Raw genomic sequence first — 22,374 nt, 5'->3', positions numbered from 1 at the left:
ATTGAATAAATGCATTGTTTTTTTTTTCAATATTTTTATTAAACAGAGGGTAAAATGACAATATATGCAATATACACAATATACAGTATGCATCACAACTGAAATTTTTTTTTTTATAAATGCATGATTTGTAGCATCCGAGAAGTGTACATTTCTGCCATATGGACATTAATCTAACATAGTCACCTCTGATAACAGATTACTCTAAATTGAAATTGAAAAATTTTCTGCATAGCTGCTTTGAAATGATATCTATTGTGAAAGCACTATATAAATTCACATGAAATGATTTCTGGAAGTTCATGTGACACTGAAGACTGGAGTATGAAAATTCAGCTTTGCATAACAGAAATAACAATTTTTACTCAAATAAATGCTGCCACCGTGAGCATAAGAAACTAAAATAAAATCTACATTATTCAAAACCAAAATGTATGACTCTAAAATGACATTTCAATAAATGCTCTGGAATAATGCCATTTGTGAACACAAAAACAAATACAAATGGTGTGAATAATTTTGTCTGCTAAAATATTAAAACAAAAACACAATTGCTTCTTCATTAAAAACAGAAAAAACCCACATTTTAGGATGGGCCTCTGAATCTGCCAAGAAAGAGGATGCTGTTAGTGGGGTTGTGCCTGATGAAGAACAGGAAGGGGTGATCTGCTGTGAAACTTTCTGAACTGCGGGCACATAGGAATACAAAGGCTGCAGTGGCTGCTGCCGCCTCTGTGCCTTCCTCATTCACTTCAATAAAAGCTTTGTGGATCACTGCTGAAATGAAGAGCCCACGCTGACTGCTCATGCCTGTCAGATCAGCCTTTGTTTCCTGGAACACAGAGCTCATACCCATCTTTTGCAGTATTTCTGATAGGGAGCGCTCAACTTCCAGCTTGAACTTTGGCAAATGGACTCTGATATCCATCCATGTACCCATTCTGTCTCTTCTGGTCCAGTCATGCAGCTTGTCAAGGGTCAACTCGCTCTCCAGCTGTTAAACACACAGACATACATGCTGAAAAAAAAACATACACAGCACCAAACTATTCCATAGGATTCAAACTATCCATTTTTTTCTGCTCACGACACTTTTGCTGACCTTCAGAAGAGGGTCAGAGCCATCCTGAGTTTCGTTTGGAAGAAGGATCAACATGCTGAGCTCCTCCTGTTCATATGGTATCTCCAGCACCTGCAGTTTATCCTCTGGGATGTTTCTGAAAGGGAATGTCTCTTCCAGGTACATCATTTCCACAGTCCGGCTCTCATTCTGATTGAAGACAAATGTCATTAAATGAAGGAATTAATAATATATACAAAAATGACTTCTATTATATAAATTTTTCATATGCTGTTGCACCCCGAAACAAAATGCAGATTGCACCTGGTTTATTTTAAATGGCATTTCTTTAGTGTTTTTTGCTTCAAAAACGTGCTTCCAGTTTCCTTTAAAGTAGATGGCATTAACCAGAACTAGTAGGGTCAGCCCATTTATCACACCCGGCTGAAGAAGATCTTTAATTTTATCTGAAAACAAAACAAACAAAAACCCTTTCATTATTTATAGTGTTCTGATAATTTGCATTAATGTATACAGTCATATACTAAATCTACTTTCACATATAGCCTATAAAGCTGCAAGTGATTCGCCTATAAACGTTCCCATCCACATTCTGATAGATTTGATGTTACTAATTTCTCACTCTCTGTCTGCTCTTCCACCCATTTGTTAATGAGCTGTCGTGACTCGTCAGATGCTCCAATGAAGTCCACAGCCTGAAGGTCAGCGTGGTACAGCTTCAGAGTGGATTCCAAATACTCCTACATAACACACACACACACAAACATGATATGCATGAAAACATCACATTATTACAGGCAGAATAGAGCACCCTCTGATGAGCAAGACTGGAGAACAATATCAAAGACGACTGTTGTTGAATTTGATTATAAATAAATTATCTGATATTTTATTGCAGTAATTTAATTTATGTGGATCACATGGTTCTCTGAGGCTCTCACTGCATGTGCATGATGTGTGTATCCTTGACATAAGCTGCAGGGGCCCTTGTTAAAATGTTCTTCCACATCTATGAAATGGACTCACAGGTAAGAAGTTGAAGGTTTTCTCTCCGTAGAGGCGGTTGGCCAGTTTGAGGATGTAGGAGGCCGATGGACTGTTGATTGTTGAGGTGAGGCTCTCAAAATGAGAGTGAACATCAGAGACAGAACTGAAGGACAAAACCTGCAAAATAAATTTGATAAAACCTCTCAAAAACCTGTGACACTGTCAGAAAAGATCAAATTTCATTTGGACTTATTCAATTACAATTTAAATACCAAATAATACAAGTAGCCAATATGAAGAATACCTTTTTTCTTTGAAAATGAGAGAACATGATGTGTGTGTGTGTGTGTGTGTGTGTGTGTGTGTGTGTGTGTGTGTGTGTGTGTGTATAATATATATATAATATATATAATTATATAAATGAAATAATTGCATATATATATATATATATATATATATGAGGTGCTGAGCTATATATATATATATATATATAATTTTATTTTATTTATTTTTTGCTATATGCAATTCATGTGGTAAAGTGGGTGAAACGCTCCCATTAAGGACCGTGTAATTTGTTTCTGTGAAACAAGTGTTAAATGTGTCCGAAACAGTTATAGTGACAACGACATAAATTATAACCCATTTATGAAAAATGTCCAGTGTTTTAACATTATTGTTCTATAACATCATATTGATATTCGTATTTAATGCCCTTCATTGGAGCATCTGACGAGTCACGACAGCTTATTAAGGGTAAATTATTTTATCAGAGGGGGAAATTCAACAAACAAACACACACACACACGCACACACACACACACACACATACACTGTTAGGCTTTTATTTGTGCACGTAACATTAGTTGATTTATGGAATGTGTGGTGGCTGCTTCGTCCGATAGAACGTCTTTCACAGGCTTTTGGCTGCTATATTTTTTACTAACCACCAGATGGCCTTGTTTTCGACACACTCGAAGATTTTAATCTTTTCCTGAACAGTCCGCAGCAGATGTGCTAAGATTTGTTTACCTTGCTGCGTTGCAGGAGTGCAGCAGGTAGAGATGGTACGTTCTGTGCCGAGGCTTCGGAGCATGTGTCGAGAAATCCCGGCCAGTGTTGCCAACTAATTTTCCGGGGAAGTTACTAAAGGCAGATCGATTTGTTGGCTTTTTTTTTTTTTTTTTTTTTTATTGCAAATAAAGGGCACAAATCACATGTGATTAGCCAAAATATACAAAGCATACAAAAACAAAGAGGTAAACAGAAAATAAAACAAAATTGCCAGGGGAAGCTTACAGGTCATTACAAAGAGAAGGAGGACCATATGTTGATAGTTTTAATAGCCTTTTTGTTGTTTGAGTCTCTAGGTGGTCTTCACAAAGAGAACAGTTTGTATTGATTTCCCTTTTAAATTTAATCATGTAATGATTAGCAGGGTAATATCTGTGAATTATTTTGAAAGATACTTCTTTCATTTTGTTTACTATCAAGTATCTGTGAGGAATCATCCAAACCTTTTTCCAATCAATGTCATTTACAAATCGGTTCCAATAAAATGTAACATTTGGAATAGAAACAATCTCTTTCTGAAATATTGCACGAATGTTCTTATTATTATGTGGAAGTTGAGAAAAACAGATTCTTCCAACTGGTGATTCAGCCACATCGGGGAGGGAGACAGAAGTAGGTGGAAGTCTGCCAGTATACTTAAAAAGCATGATTGTGCCTGATAGAATGGGGTCAAATACAATTGCGAATTCTTTCGGCGTAACTGGAATGTTATATGTTGATAAAAATTCTCTATAGGAGAAAACTCACCCCTCTACACTAAATAGCTGGTCCACCAGCAAAATCTGATTGCGTACCCAACTCTCAAAATAAAAAGACTTGTTCTTATATAAAATATCTCTGTTATTCCAAATTAGATACCTGTGAGGTGAGAAATTATGCTTGTAAATAAGAGACCAAGCTAAAAGGACCTGCTTGTGAAAAGTGGACAGTTTTACAGGGAGTTTGTCTACATTGTAGTTACAATTCAAAATAAAGTCCAGACCACCAAAACGAGAGAATATATAATGGGGAATAAAATTCCAAATGGAGACGGGGTTTTTAAGAAAATGCTTAGCCCAATTAATCTTAAAGGTATTATTTAGAGTATTGAAGTCCAAAAAATTTAGCCCACCAGATTCATATTTATTCATAACAACACTTTTTTATATATATAGTGTATACGATTTTTCCAGATGAAGTCAAAAAGCATTGTATCAATGTCTTTACAGATTTTACTGTCCAAATGTAAAGAGAGAGCTGCGTGTGTAAGCCGGGATATCCCTTCAGCCTTGGTAAGCAACACTCTGCCTTTTAGAGATAAGTCCCTTTGCAACCACTGGTTCAGTTTGTTCTAGTTTTTTTAATGATTGGAGAAAAATTTAACGGACATCTAATTTTCTGATCTTTAGAGATAATAATATCCAAGTACGTTACTTCTTTCTTGATCGGAATGTTGCAAATAGTTTGTATATCACAGTCTTTTAAAGGCAGCAGCTCACATTTATTAATATTTAGGCATGAACCAGAGGACTCTGATAAACTGGTTAATTACTCAAATGGTGACAGGTATCTGGCTTGCATTTTTTAAAAAGATTGTGGCATTGTCAGTAAGCTGACTGATGAAGATATCCCTACTCGCAATAGAGATTCCTTGTAAAGCACTATTACATACATAAGTTGTGAGAATTTGTGTACAAAGTAGAAACAAATAAGGGGAAATCGGGCATCCCTGACGAATGCCCCGTTCCAGATTAAATCCAGGGGAAGTTCCATTTTTCAGTTTTATAGAGCTATTGCCATTAGCATATATGGTTTTAATTGCTTTGCTGAAAAAGTCCCCAAAACCAAATTTCTCTAAAGATAGAAAAATAAATTGGTGTTCTATTGTATCAAAGGCCTTATAGAAGTCTAAGAGGAGGATGAAGCTATCTTCAGATATTAAGTCAGACCAGATCAATTTGTTGCTGAAAGTTGCTAACTGACGTTGTGATGTCATTGCATAACCATGACACAAAAACGCATGCCACGTTTTTACATAGAACACACGAGATCACTCAAATCTCAGCAAAAAAAGATTTTTTTTAAATGTTATTTGTTCATACAAATATTATACACATAAAATATTTTAATTTGTAAATGTAACATAAGTAACATCTTTATGATCGGATTTGTACAACATTGAATTATTGAACAGTTACACATGTATTTTCTTATTAACTAGTAAAACTGAACAATTTTTCTTACAGTGTACATAACTGAACAACAGTTATATATACCCAAGCTAATGACAAGCTGTATCATAAATGTGCATTTATTATTGACCAGTTGGAAGTAGCAACTTAATGCTTAATTTGATGTTTGTACTGTTAGGCATCTTTCTCCAGCTCTCTCCAGGTTGATGTGCTGCTTGGCTGGCTAGCTGTTCAATGGTTTCCTCTTTTTGTGTAATTTAGATGAAAATATGTGTCTTTATTTATCATTTGAGTCACTTTAAAAAAGTTTCTAAAGTTGCCAAAAACTTTTTAAAAATAACTTGTTGCTTATTGAAAAGAAAGTTGCTAGGGTAGTCTGAAAAGTTGCTGAATCTAGCAACAAATTTGCTAAATTGGCAACACTGATTGAGGAAGCAGCAGCATGGAAGTCAAGGATGCAGCTAAAATGCGGAATAGAGTTTAATTTATTAGGGCATGGATTTGGCTGACAGCTCTGGAAAGTAAACAGACTTATATGCTGAATTAACCATTGTACTCTGTTTGGGGTCTTTTTGACCCCAAATGACATTTGCTGAAATAATAATAATAAAAAGTTCCCTTTATCTACATGGCATGAGACTTTGTATGGTTGTCAACACTTGGTAGCTCTACAGATAAAAAAATTAAACTGGATTGATATCTGGTTGTATGTTTGCGTGAAAAAAGTCAATCTTTGGGGTCTGTGGAGACCCCACATTGAAATGAATGGGAAAAGATAAAATCAATACCTTTACTTTTTAATTAAAAATTAAAAAAAAAAAAAAAACAAAAAAAAAAAAAACAATATATCCACCACAATGCAGACCACAAAGTACACGAAAATGAAGTGACAACCCTTCCACACATTCACAATGCAGAACAATTACTCTCGTGCACACACCCTCCCCGACCCCCCAAAAATCACCCATAGACATCAATTGAAGACTGTTACTATAACTATATTTGTTACATAATTTGTCAAAAATGTCAGTTACAATGCAGACAACACACAAAATCTGACACCACAGCACATCCACGATGGAGTTAAAACACACAGGAAGTAGATGTGATTGTTCCTGTCATAACTGCAAAAAATGCTATTTCAGTACAAAAAATGCTAAACTTTGACAGAGTCGTTTTATATTATTACAATAATGGTTTTATAATCTCTTAACAGAAAATATAAATAAAAAACTTGTGAAAAGATCTATACCTATGTGGAAATGCAAATGAGCCATTGAGTAATGCTCTAGAGCAGGGATTCTCAAATCTGGATCTCAAGATCCACTTTCCTGCAGAGTTTAGCTCTAACCCTAATCAAACACACCTGAGCATGCTAATCAATGTCTTTGGGATCTTTAGAAAATCACTGGCACGTGACTTTGATCGGGGTTGGAGATAAACTCTGCAGCATTGGACCTCCAGGGCAAGATTTGAGGAAGGGGGCTCTAGAGCCATCTGGTGGCTGTAGTTAAAATGTAAGTTTTTTTTTTTTTTTTTTTCATTTCAAAGGGGTCAAAAACATGTTTACAGCCTGGTTCAGAAAAATGATTTTTGTCTATATAGCTAATTTTGTTCTTCATGACAACTGTGAGGGGGGGTGAATTTTTTTTTATAACTCATCCGTTTAAATTATATTAAGCCTTAAAGTTCTGCATAATTAAGGGCGTGGCCACTTGAGTGACAGGTGGATTGCCGCTGCTGACACTGCCGTCGAGCTAGGTGGGCGTGGCTTCAGCAACCATCTCCTGCCTTTTTGCCCATTTTCGATTATCCGGGAGAGTCATGTGGAGACGCGCTGCCAAGATGGCGATGGCCCGCTCTGCACACTTTGAGCTTCAAAAACACTCTTCAGGAGTCTATGGGTGACATCACGGACACTACATACATGTTTTTATACAGTCTATGGCTTAAACACGCCCCCACATCTCTACGTCACGATGTGGAAATATTTGCATAATGCCGCCCAAATGTTCACACAAAGAAAGAAGGCGTGGTTTCAGTAACTGCAGTTAGTGTTGAAGCACTCATGTCAGGGAGATGCTGTGTGTTTCTAGGCGAAAGCAAAAGCACTTTATTGGCCTTCCGAAAGTAGATGCATTTAGGAAGCTCTAAGAATACTTACAACAGAACAGCAACGCATTTTATGGATGACCATTTCGTGAACCTAGAAGAGGAGGTCATTCAGACTTTGCTACAACAATCTGGAGCTTCTGAATCAGCAACTTTAAGTACAGTATGTTTTGTTATTAGTTTAAGTATTTGCTGTTGAGTGTTCAAATGCAGAGTTTTGCATGTCGTGTGTGTGTGTGTGTGTGTGTGTGTGTGTGTGTGTGTGTGTGTGTGTGTGTGTGTGTGTGTGTGAGAGAGAGAGAGAGAGAGAGAGAGCGAGAGAGAGAGGGTCACACAGAGTCAGCTGTCTTTACCGTCCGTGGCTTGTGTACTGCAAACACATACGTGCTTCATCACTGTGTCTGTCACGCGACTCTGTTCCTCTTGAGGGCTTGAACTGATGGTGAAACTAAGGACTTTATTAACTGTCTTTACATTTATTTTGAAAGATGAAACTCGCGATTAGGGAAAGGGGTGTTACATTTCTGATGAGTGTTTGCGGTGTTCAGCCAATCACACTGCAGTGGGTCAGTTGGCCAATCAGAGCAGACTGCGCTTGTTAGAAGGAGGGACTTCTGAAACGATGCGCTTGAGAAAGGCGGGGCATAGAGGACCTACAATAATGTACAGTAGGCCTATTTGAAAAATGTTTTTTGAACATTAAAGCATGTCAACATATTCTGTTACTCAAAATACACAAAATAATGATCTTTAATAAAGCATCATATGACCCCTTTAAAAGTGTTTGTTGTCAAGTAGAATGTGGGTCTCTTACAACGCGAATTTTACATAAAACTGTTTTTGTATAAAAACCTATTTAATTTTTTTATTTATTTGTATAAATCTAAAAAAACATATATCATAAATCCTCGAAAACTGCACAAATGTGGAGTATTAATAAACTGAGTAAAATTACATTTTTTAAAAACTATTATTTTGTTACAAAATTACATTTTGTTAATAAACATTAATAAACAGAGTAAAATTACATTTGTTTTGAAAAGTGTACAAGGGTTAAAGACGGTAAAAGTGAGTGGGTCCAGTATCATCGGAATTAAAATGTGGGTGAGTCTTGTCTCATAGTGGTTCCGACGTCCATGCTTTCAATCCAAAATAAAAAACAAATGTATTTTACTTAAATAAATGCAGCTTTGTGTGTCAGTTTAAGTGTGCCTCAATGCAAATAAACCTTACTACTGTAAATGGAAATGTATTTATTATTTGAACTGCGCAGTATGTTAGTACTTCCTGTATTTATCTTTAATCTGTCTTTAATGGCAGTAAACAATTCCAAACATCTTAATAGTCCGAAATGGTGCTAAATTAGATGTCGACAGCAGAAATTACAGAAACTTTACAGACAATCGAAATGCGTAAAAAAAAGTAATATAAGCTACCAACGGTAATGTGTCAGTTCCTTATACCTTTTCCATTTCTTTGGCAGTGTCTCCTCGGGCTCCCAAGTAGACCATGCTGAGCGCAGCGCTGATGCTCAGTGGAGAAAAGAACATGTTTCCCTCTGCGTTGCTCTCGCTCAGAGTCCGATAGAGATCCAGAGCGAATAGACTGTTAGCACGAGAGAGACCCTCCATGATGATGACAACTCGCTCGACAGTGCGCAAAAACAAATGTGGCAACTGAGGTTGTTTGATTCCACTTCACCGCTAGTTAATAGGAAAAGCTGCTTGTTAACAGAAACTATATAGAGCAGCTTAACTGTCAATCTGCTTCTCTGTGTGATCGGAGTGGTTGTGTTTTGGAATAAAAAGCACCACACCCACTGGCGAGGTTTCACTTCCTTAATTTTCTATAACTGTTTTATGAATTATATTCTATAGAGGGCACCAAATCCTATACAGTTGCTTCAAATTATAGGCTATACTTTTGATTTCACATTCGGAGCTTACAAATAAAGAGCCAAAGTTACTAATAACATTTACATTTTTGCCATTGATTATACGGGAATCTGCCATTCAGATATCAACTATTCAGTTCTGACTATTATGTAAACTACAGTATTCCAATTGTGACTACTAATACTCAATTTTGGTAACAATTTAGATCAGGGAACACAGGCTATTCACTATTAATTGATTTTATGTTATGTTAAGGGATCTAGAATATGGTAATGCAGAATCAGGCTTTAATGTGCTTCATAAGTTCTAAGAAGCAGCCAATATACTAGTAATATGCATGATAATAAAGAACTAGTTAATAGTGAATTGTGTTCCATAATCTTAAGTGTTAGCATATATTTGATATACTAGTAGCTATTCATTGAGTACTTATTTTTTTAGATACTAGTATAATACTAGAGGGGTCCCAACTCTGGCCCTCAAGGTCCACTTTCCTGCAGAGTTCAGCTAAGGTCTTCAGAATCACTAGAAACTTCTCAGCAGGTGTGATTTGGAGCTGGTTGGAGTTCAACTCTGCAGAGCTGTGGCCCTCCAGGAATTGACTTTGAGACCACTGACCTCAGGTCTTGCAATCTCTAATAATGAGCTGATTAGATGAATCAGGTGTGTTAGATGAGAGAGACATACAAAATGTGCAGTGCTGGGGGTGTTCCAGGACAGGTTTGAAAACCTATTAAAAACAGTATTTATTAATTACATAGTATGTATTACATACTAGTATTTATTTATTATTTAATCATACCTGTTAAACAGATACTAGTACTTATTAATAAGGTAATAGTAATTATTAAATAGACACAAGTACACATTTATTTATTTATTTTTATTAGTGAGATTTTTAATTTAACTTTGTGGGTTTGAGTCTTGGGCCGGTAATACCATGATTGAGGTGCCCTTGAGCAAGGCACCGAACCCCCAACTGCTCCCCGGGCGCCGCAGCATAAATTGCTGCGCACTGCTCCGGGTGTGTTCACTGCTGTGTGTGTTTTCACTGCTGTGTGTGTGCACTTTGGATGGGTTAAATGCAGAGCAAGAATTCTGAGTATGGGTAACCATACTTGGCTGTATGTCACTACACTTTTTTTCACTTTACAGTGGATACTGATAGTAGCTAATACTAGTAGCTATAAAATAAGTCCTAGTAGCATGAAAATAGATGCTAGTATATTTTAAGTATTAAAAGTTAAATAAGGCTTGCCTTATGCTGTATGTTGTTGAGGAGGCCCTGCATGTGTATCTTCTGTTTCAAGTAAAGTTCGCTGGTGCGAGCTGGGCAATGTATGGTGTGACTATGGGCACATTACAACCCATCTCGTCACTGACTCAGGATGTTACAGTAGGCTAAAAGCAGATTCCTTGACATTCAAAATGTAAATTTCTATAAGTGATCTGGAATAATGTAATTTTATAAAGACATGCATGTATATGGTGTGATATATTTATTTAATAAACATTCAAAGAATCACTATTTTCTTCATTTGTAACAGAAAAAAATGCATTTCTAGGATGGACCTCTGAATCGGCCAAGGAAGAGGATGCTGTTAGTGGGGTTGTGCCTGATGAAGAACAGGAAGGGGTGATCTGCTGTGAAACGTTGAAACGGGACATAACAGTCACAACACTCTACAATGACTGCAGTGGCTGCTGCCGCCTCTGTGCCTTCCTCATTCACCTCAATAAAAGCTTTGTGGATCACTGCTGAAATGAAGAGCCCACTCTGACTGCTCATGCCTGTCAGATCAGCCTTTGTTTCCTGGAACACAGAGCTCATACCCATCTTTTGCAGTATTTCTGATAGGGAGCTCCCAACTTCCAACTTGAACTTTGGCAAATGGACTTCAATATCCATCTGCATGGCCATTTTGTCTTTTTCGGTCCAGTCAAGCAGCTTGTCAAGGGTCAACTTGCTCTCCAGCTGTTAAACACACAGACATACACACGCTGAAAAATAACATAAACATCACCAAAATAGTCAAGAGCATCATCAAAACTATCCATCAGCACTTATGCTGACCTTCAGAAGAGGGTCAGAGCCATCCTGAGTTTCGTTTGGAAGAAGGATCAACATGCTGAGCTCCTCCTGTTCATATGGTAACTCCAGCACCTGCAGTTCATACTCTGGGATGTATCTGAAGGGAAATATTTCTTTCTGGTACATCATTTGCACAGGCCGGCTCTCATTCTGATGGAAGACAATTGCCATTAAATGTAGAAATGCATAGTACATACAAAATGACTTCTAAAATTCAACACATGGACTATTCATTTTCCACATGCTGTTGCACCCTTGAATCAAACCTGGTTTATTTTAAATGGCATTTCTCTAGTGTTTAATGCTTCAAATGTGTGCATCCAGGTCCCTTTGAAGTAGATGGCATTAACCAGAACTAGTCGGGTCAGCCCATTTATCACACCCGGCTGAAGAAGATCTTTAATTTTATCTGAAACAAAAACAAACAAAAATCAGTATTTGACTAATTTACAGTATTCTGATCATGGGAATTAAATTATACAAATTGTACTTCAAGTTTGTGTCTTTTTCGCAGATTACAAATAGCCTAGCACACATACAAAGTTATAATAATATATAATATATTTGCAAACAAAATTATTAAACGCCCAGATTCTGAAAACAGATGAAAAATGAAAAAAAAAAAAACATACACAAACAAAAATATTCAAGTTTTGTGTAGAATCTTTTATTCTTTAAAACCTCTAATAAACGCTGTCTGTAAGTCCTTAGAAGGTTCTGTCACCTCTCTACAATCTTGACTCATTCCTTACTTGAAAAAAGCTTCCGAATCACTGATAATCTTTGGTTTTCACACTTCCACTGTTTTCTTCAATTTACTTTCACTAATTAAATCTGAAGACTGATAAGGACACTCAAATCCATTCTATGACTGACCCCCGAACTAAGCTTTTACCAGATTCAGATGTATACTTTGGATTGGCTGTCCTGCAGAAAAGTCCACTGATCATCAAACTTCAGTCTCTGTATCGAAGGTAGCACAATCTTTGCCAAAATGTCCTGATACCTCAAATAAATCATGATATCCTACATATAGCAAGATTTCCTTTTTCACAGTTGCTCTGATCAAACAGCAGTGTTGAATAGGTGTTAATTATTACAAAATAATCCCATTACTCTAAAATACTACATTATCATTATTGCTTTTAATTTGCCACTGAACTGTTAAAAAAATCTCTGAATATTTAGGAAAGCTTACATTTGTAAATTATTACAGTGGCCAGGGGGTTGAATAGTTTTGATTGAAAAACCCAATACACCTGCCTGTTATTTTCAAGTAATTCTTTAAACTTTTATTAGATTGTTCAGATGTGTTTGACTAGGGTTAGAACTACAATGTGTGGGACAGTGGCCCTCCAGGAGCAGATACCCATCCCTGTTTCTAAACCATTTATCCACAAAGCTTCACCTTCACGTTCTCAAATAATAACTTCTCACTCTCTGTCTGCTCTTCCACCCATTTGTTAATGAGCTGGCGTGACTCGTCAGATGCTCCAATGAAGTCCACAGCCTGAAGGTCAGCGTGGTACAGCTTCAGAGTGGAGTCCAAATACTCCTGCAGGACAAAACAGAGGCAGTGTCTCATACGAAAAAATAAATAAATACATAAATAGATTTAAGATACATTCAGGGCATTTCACAAGAATACATGTTCTTCTCACAGATAAGGAAGCAAAGCATGGATTTAGCGAAGCTCATGATGAGCATCAAAAAGTCTCATTTTTAAAGGCTAATTTTTAATGGACTCACAGGTAAGAAGTTGAAGGTTTTCTCTCCGTAGAGGCGGTTGGCCAGTTTGAGGATGTAGGAGGCCGATGGTCTGTTGATAGTTGAGATGAGGGTCTCAAAATGAGAGTGAACATCAGAGACAGAACTGAAGGACAAAACCTACAAAGAGAAAGACAGATGGGTAGATCTCACATATCTGATTACATTTTTAGTTCGTTAATTAATGTACTAAAAACTGAAACTAGACTAAAATGAATAGCGCCAATGGTAACATATTTATTCCTCATACCTTTTCCATTTCTTTGGCAGTGTCTCCTCGGGCTCCCAAGTAGACCATGCTGAGCGCGGCGCTGATGCTCAGTGGAGAAAAGAACATGTTTCCCTCAGCGTTGCTCTCGCTCAGAGTCCGATAGAGATCCAGAGCGAAGAGACTGTTAGCACGAGAGAGACCCTCCATGATGATGACACCGCTAGAAACACCAAAACAACAATTGTGAGTATCATAGCCTACTTTATGCAACCTTCTTTCAAGTCACTAAGTAACGTTATATATGTATTATTTTACTTTTATTAATGATGTTCTTTCGCCGTAATTCAGTTGTCCTCTTCGTTTGTTCGAAGCTTCCACTGTATTCGTTTGTAGGCAGCGCGTTCAAAATATTCACTTGATGTTCTAAAAGATCTAATAATTGTCTTGAAAATGTTCCATAAGAATGTGTTTAATAATGCGGTGCATTGAATTGGTGTTGTTGCTGCATGTCGGGTGGAGTCAGGGTTGCCAGGTTTTCATAAGAAAACCCGCCCAATCACTACCTAGCCCAAAACCAGCCCAGTCGCATTTCGAGGGGGTCCCCAGTTAAAAAATGTTCTGGGGGTAAATTATAGTTTGTTTGTTTTTTGCCGGGGTTCCCCCCGCTAAAATTCGCGTTCAATTGGATAAATATAATGTTATTGGAGTTGCTTCAACCCCCAGTCATGAACAACAACCAGCGCCAACATTGTTAAAGTCCGCATTATTTACTAGCGCACATTGCTAGTCTTGAATTTATCTGTAAAAGTTAATCCGCTGGAAAAAAAAATTGTCTTTGTAATCTTTAATCAAAATCTGAACATTTACTTCCGCTTTTGAATGGCTTTCCTTTTCTGATGATGTCAGTTTGAAGGCTTTGACAAAATATCCTGAAACACACCCCTCCAACCATTAGATTGCTATGAGTGAGAGACAGAGAGGAGGAGCGCAAACATAAAACCATGCCCTCTATTCAATATTAGGTATCAGATGAAAATTCGTCACTACACTGAAATAAAGTCAGCAGCAACTTCCGGTTCATGCGGACTTTAAAGTATCCCAATTCCGCGGGAAAACCGCGGACTTGGCAACACTGGGTGGAGTGGAGTGTTGTCTGGAGAGGGCTCAGGATGTTTGCAGAACGAAAAGGGCGTTTCAAACAGTAGGCGTTTTTCAACCGATTTAGGCCTACATGAGTTGCTACAATCGTGTCCGTACACCTCTAAAATAATATGAAATGATTTTTGTGTCTTTATTATTCAATCAAACATTCTGTGTTTGAAAGTAAAATTAATTATTTTGTAATAAAAAAAAAAAGTTTGCAAAAAAAGTCGGCTCAAAAAAAAAAAGATAAAATTATTTGCAGTGCATATAAATCTTTGAGAATCTTTATTTTTCTTCGTGCACTTTAATACTTTTTATTGCGAAACCATAAATGTATCTGTCTTTTCTGCCGTCATTTTTTGCGGGTCTAAAACTTTTTTTGCGAGTTGAAAAGTTTCGCTTGCGAGTTAAGCTGTCTCTCAGTGGGCGGTCTCTACCCACCAGGATGAAAGGGCTTTTCCTATTGGTCACTCTCGATTGAAGTCACAGGTAGACCACGCCCACTCAGTTTCCCCGGAATCTGCTGCACTGGGTGCCGCAGTCTGACAGAGAGCGAGCGAGATTGTCGTGACGAGCAACAGGTCGTGTACTGGGTAAGATAGATAACTAACTTAACATCTTAAAATCAGTGACAAGTCAATTTAATTATTATCTCCTCTCATGCTCTCCCATCTAAATACGCAACGTTAGCTAAGCCCGTTGTAGATTTGATTAGCCAACAGTATAGCTAGCTGCCAGAGCCCCCAAAAGTAAAGCGGCAGGCCAATATTTCAGAGATTATAGATTATTATAGTTCCAGTGAAGTAAGGTGAGTAACGCACATCAAATAATTAGCTCACTTGGCGAGTTATGATTCATAAATTATGACCGTATGCACCAGGGATGGAAATTAACTTTTTTGTCCACCGGCCACTTTCTTGTTTTTAACCGACAATCTGTAACTGCATGTGAAAATTAATAAAATCTACAATACTTAAGCAGTTTATTTAATCTCAAATCTCAATGAAATACTGACATTTTCTCTCAGTGATGCTCAAAACTAGGTTTTGAAACAGCCGACTCTTGCTGAAGTAGCTCATTCTCTCAACTTCGGAGCCCAACCGGATGATACACTGCACTCAACTTTTTTTAATGCACAGAAACATTTTTGCGATATTCTAAACCGTTTTCGTACGCATTAATAATGTTGTATTTAATTCCAAAGGAAATGATTCACCAGTATAAGTGTTTTTTTTATTTTTTTTTTATTTTTTTTTTGTGGTTGAGGGAACACGTGGGAAAAAGTCCCCTGTTCAACACTGTATCACTGAAAGAAATCTCGGCTCGCAAACTTTTACGCCGTCGACGAACGAACGCACGGCGTTTTTAATACATCGTTTTTACGCGTCTCGTCACGCCAGAGCTGTCAAACATGTGTAGCGATACAATGTTGTTTCTACAGACAAAAATGAACGGCGTAACAACGTACTAGCCACAGAGCTAACTTCTGAAAAAGTACTTGAAGACTGGAAATAAAATGCATCCCCCGGACAGCAGTTATTAGACACCGATAATACTGTTTGTTAGTTTGCTTATTATGCCGTTAAAACAATATGATAAACACAAACTGTCCATATAATCTAAAATGTTGCAGAATGCTGGAGGAGAATGAATTTACCGGGGTTTGACAGAGACGTGATAGTATGCGGAAATTTGGGCGCGATAACAAATTCAACTCTTCACGCGATCTTGTATATCATGAGCGCGTGCTATAAAACGTACTGTAAATAACCAACAAATATATCACTCCGCCAGCGGCACTAACTTCAGCTGCAAACACTGTACTGGGAACAACGCCGCCGTTTCGAGCCCGGTTTACACCGCCTTTCTCCACGGAGCTGCTTCGGATGATATTACACTTTAATTGCGTGTTGTACACTATGCACACTCAAGTCTATTCGCGGCACCCCACAGCTGTAGTCTGCCATTCAGTTTTCTAAAATACAACGATTTGGGACCGATGTCTGTACATTCTGACTTCACCCTAGTCTACAGAACTGTGTACTGTGCATTTTAATAACAGGTTTGTTTTGTAATATCTTTAAGACCTGTGCATTGACACTTGCCAAACTTATTACTTCAATAGTAAGGATTCATATTCAGGACTTGTCAGCCAGTACCACTGTAGCCTTGCAAAGAATTTGCTTTGAAGACCTTTTAATGAACTAACTTCCACATTTCAATTTGCCCCTGACTTCTAAGGGGTGTTTTTATTTGTGACTACTCCAAACAGCCTAGAATTCTATCAGTAGAACATCACAATTTTCTTTTCTGTTTGCAGGAAGAAGATTTGGTGTTGATGGAGGAGGCAGCATCTTCAAGACAAAACCTTAGACCTGATGCAACATCATCCAATGTCAAAATAACCCTTTAGGAGATACACAAGCAAAAGCTAAATTGAACATTGTCAATGATCAATTCCTATTTTACAAATTTTTTCCTGCATATATTTTTATCTTTAATGTGTGGGCACTTGAAGACCAGTGCCCAATATGCACAGGAACATTTCTAGCTTGTGAAACATTTCTATTTCATTGCTTGTGTACCTCCTAAAGGGTGATTTTGACATTTTTGTTATTTTTGAGCCTTAAGAAGACTTTTTTTTTTGCAATCTTTTATTTTTTAATGACAAAATAATTAATTTTACTTTCAAACACAGAATGTTTGATTGAATAATAAAGACACAAAAATTATTCCATAAAATTAACCCACAGTGGGTTAGAGCAAATCGGATAAATTAGTTGAAAAACGCCCCTAGTGGTTCGAAATCGACTATGATTAGTATTCTACAGCCTGCCCTAAAACTTGCGACCTTTGCGTTTGACCCGCTCACAATACACTGACGTATTTTCGGTGTTTGGCCCAAATGTTCAAGTAGGCGTCAAAACGATAAGGGACAAGGTTTTAACATTTTTTTTAATCATTTTTTATTTTTATTTTAATTTTTACACACTTTTATTTTTAAAACATTGCACTTTACAATACACTTATAAAAATGTGTTCAGTGGACCCTATCTAACCGTTGATATAATTTAGTAATTGTAGTGCTTATAATTGGTGATAAAAAGCGGTCGCAAATATTTCTATGAAAAACACATATTCATCTCTGTAACAATATGTAACACTTTCATTTTACTACCAAATTAGGCATGTAATACATGCAATATCTAATTAATTGAACTCAACTACACATTCCTTGGCATCACACCATTTTTGGGCATATGAGTTCCTGAACATGATGAATTATGGGATACGCTGTGGATTGGTGTGTTAACAGATGTGTTATGTTATTCTTTAGCAAACAAATATATCAGCCTGCCTAATGACTACTGAATCCTGATTTACTTTTTTGTCCTAGCTAGCAAATTTGCTAAATAATACTTGTGATAGTCAATAAAAGCATTATCAAAAATGTGTTGAAAATTTGAACTCTAAATTAGTGTTTTCATCTCAGTCCAAATGCAAGACATTATTTTTGTGTTGCAGTGCTCTTAAAAATAAACAAACAAACAAACAAACAGAAAAAAATAATACAAAATGTGAATTATTGACATCTAAATACTAGTATTTATTGTTTATTTTGGTGCTAGACAGACACACATCACATATTTAAGATGGGCCTCTGAATCTGCCGAAGAAGAGGATGCTGTTGGTGGGATTGTGCCTGATGAAGAACAAGAAGGGGTGATCTGCCTTGAAGTGCTCCTCTCGTAACATGCAGAATGCCACAATGGCTGCCGTAGCGGCTGCTGCCTCTGTGCCTTCTTCATTTACATCCACAAAGGCCTTGTGGGCCACTGCCGAGAGGAAGAGGCCACCCTGACTGCTCATGCCTGTCAGATCAGCCATTGGACCCTGAAACACAGAGGTCATCCCCATCCCCATCAATATTTCTGCTAAGGAGCTCTCAACCTCCAGCTTGAACTTTGGCAAGTGGACTATGATCTCTGTGTGGGTGTCCATATTGTTTCTGTTGGTCCATTCATGCAGCTTATCAAGGGTCAGCTCTCTCTCCAGCTGTCAAACACACATGTACATGAGTCTCTGAATATAAACAAGATTACAATATTTTCAAGTCAAGCAGATCAGTGCGAAAACTTTTTGCTGACCTTATGAAGAGGGTCAGAGCCATCCTGACTTTCCTCAGGAAGAAGGATCAACATGCTGAGCTCCTCCTTTACGTATGGCAACTCCAGCACTTGCAAGCGGTGGTCACAGACATAGTTGAAGGGGAACTTTTTCTTCTGGTACATCATTTGCACTGGCCGGCGCTCATTCTGATGGAACACAAAAACACATACCAATGAGAAAGTGAACATGACAAAGAGTATGACCCTCTATCAAGTAGATATGATTTAGTATGCATAGCGTAAGGACACTGCATTTGTACAATATTTTGCAAACAGACCTGGTTGATTTTAAATGGCATTTCTTTAGTGTCTTGAGCATTGAATTTCTGTAGCCAGTTCCCTTTGAAATAGATGGCGTTAACCAGAGCTAGTCGGGTCATTCCGGTCACCATTCCTGGCTTGATAAGGTCTTTGATTTTATCTGAAAAACACAAGTTTGTGTTTCTGACTTCACATCTTTACTTTTAAAAAAAAAGATATTCTATCAACAGGTCCAAATTGATTCTTTAATCTGAAATAGAACTGTTTATGAACTGATCTTCTCACTCTCTGTCTGCTCTTCCACCCATTTGTTAATGAGCTGTCGTGACTCGTCAGATGCTCCAATGAAGTCCACAGCTTGAAGGTCAGCGTGGTACAGCTTCAGAGTGGATTCCAAATACTCCTGCAGGACACATGACAAAAATCATCAAGAAAGACCTCTAAATTGTGTAGTTAAACAATAATGGATGGAAAAGAATATATGTCTAAGGTTTAGCTTCCAAATGTTTTTGTGTTAAAGGCAGAATAAACTGACAGGTAAGAAGCTGAAGGTTTTCTCTCCGTAGAGACGGTTGGCCAGTCTGAGGATATAGGAAGCTGATGGACTGTTGATTGCTGAGGTGAGGCTCTCAAAATGAGAGTGAACATCAGAGACAGAACTGAAGGACAAAACCTACAAAGAGAAAGAGAAGTTCACATATTAACTTGTTTACACAGGAGAGACTTTACTAATAGTTTTACAAAATTTGTCATATTTTTATTGTATATTTCTCTTTTATTCAAAAGTTAAAAAATGCCCATGGTATGTTACAGAATAAGCTAAGGGTGTGCACTGAAGAGCCTGTTCTGAGCACATTTATTACAAGGAGTAAACTAAATGTCATCAGAGTCTGAAGTCCGTTGTCAAAACAAGCATTTACATACATTATCTAGATGAGTCTGAAAATAAAGCAAATCATGGCAGTAAGCTCAGGGCACACACAAGTAGGCTTTTGTTTTTTCTTTCAGATCTGGATGCATTTTTCTGTTTTTAAAGCTCCGTCTAATAGAGCAGCTTGAAAGAGTGGGAGAGAGAGGTATGCGCAGCTGTAATCATTTGTTTATATTTGTTTACACTACTCCAGCTCTCCCTCTGTCTGTTGAGTACCACAGTCTGCATGTGCTCTTTGGCTAATCAAATGTCCTGCTATGTCTAGGTCATCAATAAACGTCAAATGCTTTGCATATGATTTCAGTCTAAGCATGCAAATATACTTTCTAATAGATTGATGATGTATGGTTGAAGTCAGCATACAGCACTGCAGTGTTTAAGCAACTTGGAACCTTTTCATTACTTCTAAAGGTTAGTTAATATGTAACCGCTGTGGCTATACCTACCCAATAAACTATAGATTTGCTATGGTATTCACCACCATGAACAGTAGAGTAGGTACTAAATGAATTCACTTAATCTGAATGACAATATTATTCTGAATGAGGCACATTTTCTGCAGTAAAAAATGCTTTGGAAATTTTCTTGAATTGGCCACATCCATGGATAATTAACTGAAATGACAGAAAGAATTCACTGAATGATAATGTCAAGTCAAACATTTACCCAAAAGAAAAGAGTCATAATTTCAAGACAATCTATACATCTATATTCTCTCAGCCCTAAAATGTATTAGGCCTAATTTATTAACACAAGCATTTCACCTAAACTCTCAAAGAATTCTAAGACATTGAGAATGAAAGGTATTTTTTCACTAAATCTTGCTTAAACAAACTTGCCAGGTAAAAACTCATAACTGTGTGCTATTCTTTGGCTGTGATAAATGCAACTCTGTGTTAAGCTCTATGAGCAAATATTTACCCTTTTGCTATCTGGGCCTCACCCCATTTTTTTTTCTGTCAAACAGGGTTGTTTTCTCTTCCTTGTTTTTGTTTATGGTTTTGTTTTCTAGATGGATTTCCCAATCACGGATTACTGTGAGTGTGCAGAATGTAAACTATTTGTAACTGGAAGAAGAAGAAAAAAACCTCCCACGCAGAGCCTTGCTTGTTGTCCAGATGTTTATATCTAATACCTTTTCCATTTCTTTGGCAGTGTCTCCTCGGGCTCCCAAGTAGACCATGCTGAGCGCAGCGCTGATGCTCAGTGGAGAAAAGAACGTGTTTCCCTCAGCGTTGCTCGCGCTCAGAGTCCGATAGAGATCCAGAGCGAAGGCACTGTTAGCACGAGAGAGACCCTCCATGATGATGACACTACGAAAAAAAAAACCATCGTTAAAATCCATATAAGCTATAGCGCAATTTTTCCCACAAAGAGCAGCATCGAGCAGATCTATAAACAATATGGTTTATGAATGTCCTGCGTAAGGCAAGGCAAGTTTATTTATATAGCCTAGCACATTTCGTAAACAATTGTAATTCAAAGTGCTTTACATGAAAGAAAGTAAAATAATCATAAAAAATAATCACAAAAATAAAACAAGGAATTAAAAAACTTTGGAAATGATTTAGAAATTGATTTAAAATGAATTTAAGACAGTTAAAAATAGAAAATGACAATGCAATACATAAAATACAGTGCGATCAGTTCGTTCGTTAGTAATCAAAAATATTTTTAAACTGCTGTCCATTCGGATAATATAATGTTCTTTTGTTTTAACATAGCCTATGTAATAATATGACTGCAGAGGTTTGATTTCACGTCAGAGAACAACTGTAAGAGAAACACGGAAGTTGCACGTAGCCTACATTAGCGTTTATTCCAATGGGAAACGATACTCCAGTTTTGAGCACCTGTTTTTGAGAATTGCATGTGTACAGATGAAGTATTATTACCTACCTTTTATAAAAGATGCTTGTCCCAAAAGAACGTCTGCGTGAAAGAGAAACCTGCCCTAGAGTCATGCGATATAAATGGACCAGCTACGCCCATAAAGCGCAGAACAAGCTAGACAGGTAAACTGGATAAGTTAGATATATCACAGGTGAGTCAGGCTCACAATCCCCCACCCTTTTACTACCTTTTCCCTTATTTTACTGCATAATGTGCAACTTTTTAACCAGCCAAGTTCAAAAGCGAGTAAAACATTTGTTGGAATGTTTGAATGTGCTTTCTATGGAGAGAGAGAGAGGACAATAGGAAATACACTTTGTTTTGTCAGCAACACAAGGCAGATGCATTCAATGAATGTGACAGCTCTGGACTAATCAGTTAGACTTTGTGCATAAAGGGTGAGTCACACTGTTGGATCAGAGGCTCTGCGCAATAAAACCTTGTCAATGGCCTTTCACAATAGGGGCTGTGTTAGTGGAGGAAGTGTTTGTCGAAATGCTACTTCACTTCTGTAAAAAAGGGTTCATTTTATCTTGAATGATATCTTAAGCATACAGATCAGGGGTGGAGAACTCCAGTCCTGGAGAGCC

At 37.4% G+C, this 22,374-nt stretch overlaps 3 protein-coding genes across 5 annotated transcripts; all 3 read right to left on the bottom strand.

Annotated features, from left to right (window-relative positions):
- Positions 1–4: 4 nt before the first annotated feature.
- LOC122141090 (leukocyte elastase inhibitor-like) lies at positions 5–9,117 on the bottom strand. Its single transcript, XM_042747110.1, has 6 exons — positions 8,886–9,117; positions 2,108–2,245; positions 1,704–1,821; positions 1,385–1,527; positions 1,103–1,270; positions 5–994 (listed from the first exon to the last, which is right to left on the bottom strand). The coding sequence occupies exons 1-6, from the start codon at positions 9,051–9,053 to the stop codon at positions 587–589; spliced, it is 1,143 nt and encodes a 380-aa protein (XP_042603044.1). The 5' UTR covers positions 9,054–9,117; the 3' UTR covers positions 5–586.
- A 1,684-nt stretch (positions 9,118–10,801) lies between these two features.
- LOC109079842 (leukocyte elastase inhibitor-like) lies at positions 10,802–16,448 on the bottom strand. 3 transcript variants are annotated; one of them, XM_042747108.1, is made up of 7 exons: positions 16,188–16,448; positions 13,427–13,607; positions 13,159–13,296; positions 12,847–12,964; positions 11,676–11,818; positions 11,392–11,559; positions 10,802–11,292 (listed from the first exon to the last, which is right to left on the bottom strand). In XM_042747108.1, exons 2-7 carry the CDS (start codon positions 13,592–13,594, stop codon positions 10,879–10,881), a joined length of 1,149 nt encoding a protein of 382 aa, XP_042603042.1. In that variant the 5' UTR covers positions 13,595–13,607; positions 16,188–16,448; the 3' UTR covers positions 10,802–10,878. The 3 variants fall into 3 exon arrangements, with proteins under 3 accessions (XP_042603042.1, XP_042603043.1, XP_042603041.1); XM_042747109.1 differs by lacking the exon at positions 16,188–16,448 and adding an exon at positions 14,972–15,085; XM_042747107.1 differs by lacking the exon at positions 16,188–16,448 and adding an exon at positions 13,703–14,339.
- Positions 16,449–18,116: 1,668 nt separating this feature from the next.
- On the bottom strand, positions 18,117–22,030 carry LOC109044838 (leukocyte elastase inhibitor-like). Its single transcript, XM_042747106.1, has 7 exons — positions 21,791–22,030; positions 21,027–21,204; positions 19,496–19,633; positions 19,246–19,363; positions 18,978–19,120; positions 18,679–18,846; positions 18,117–18,586 (listed from the first exon to the last, which is right to left on the bottom strand). The coding sequence occupies exons 1-7, from the start codon at positions 21,853–21,855 to the stop codon at positions 18,179–18,181; spliced, it is 1,218 nt and encodes a 405-aa protein (XP_042603040.1). The 5' UTR covers positions 21,856–22,030; the 3' UTR covers positions 18,117–18,178.
- Positions 22,031–22,374: the final 344 nt, after the last annotated feature.

This window comes from Cyprinus carpio, chromosome B20, assembly GCF_018340385.1.
Source record: "Cyprinus carpio isolate SPL01 chromosome B20, ASM1834038v1, whole genome shotgun sequence".
NCBI classification, from domain to species: domain Eukaryota; kingdom Metazoa; phylum Chordata; class Actinopteri; order Cypriniformes; family Cyprinidae; genus Cyprinus; species Cyprinus carpio.
Note: the sequence above shows the minus strand (reverse complement) of the source record. Positions and strands in the feature narration are given on the sequence as shown.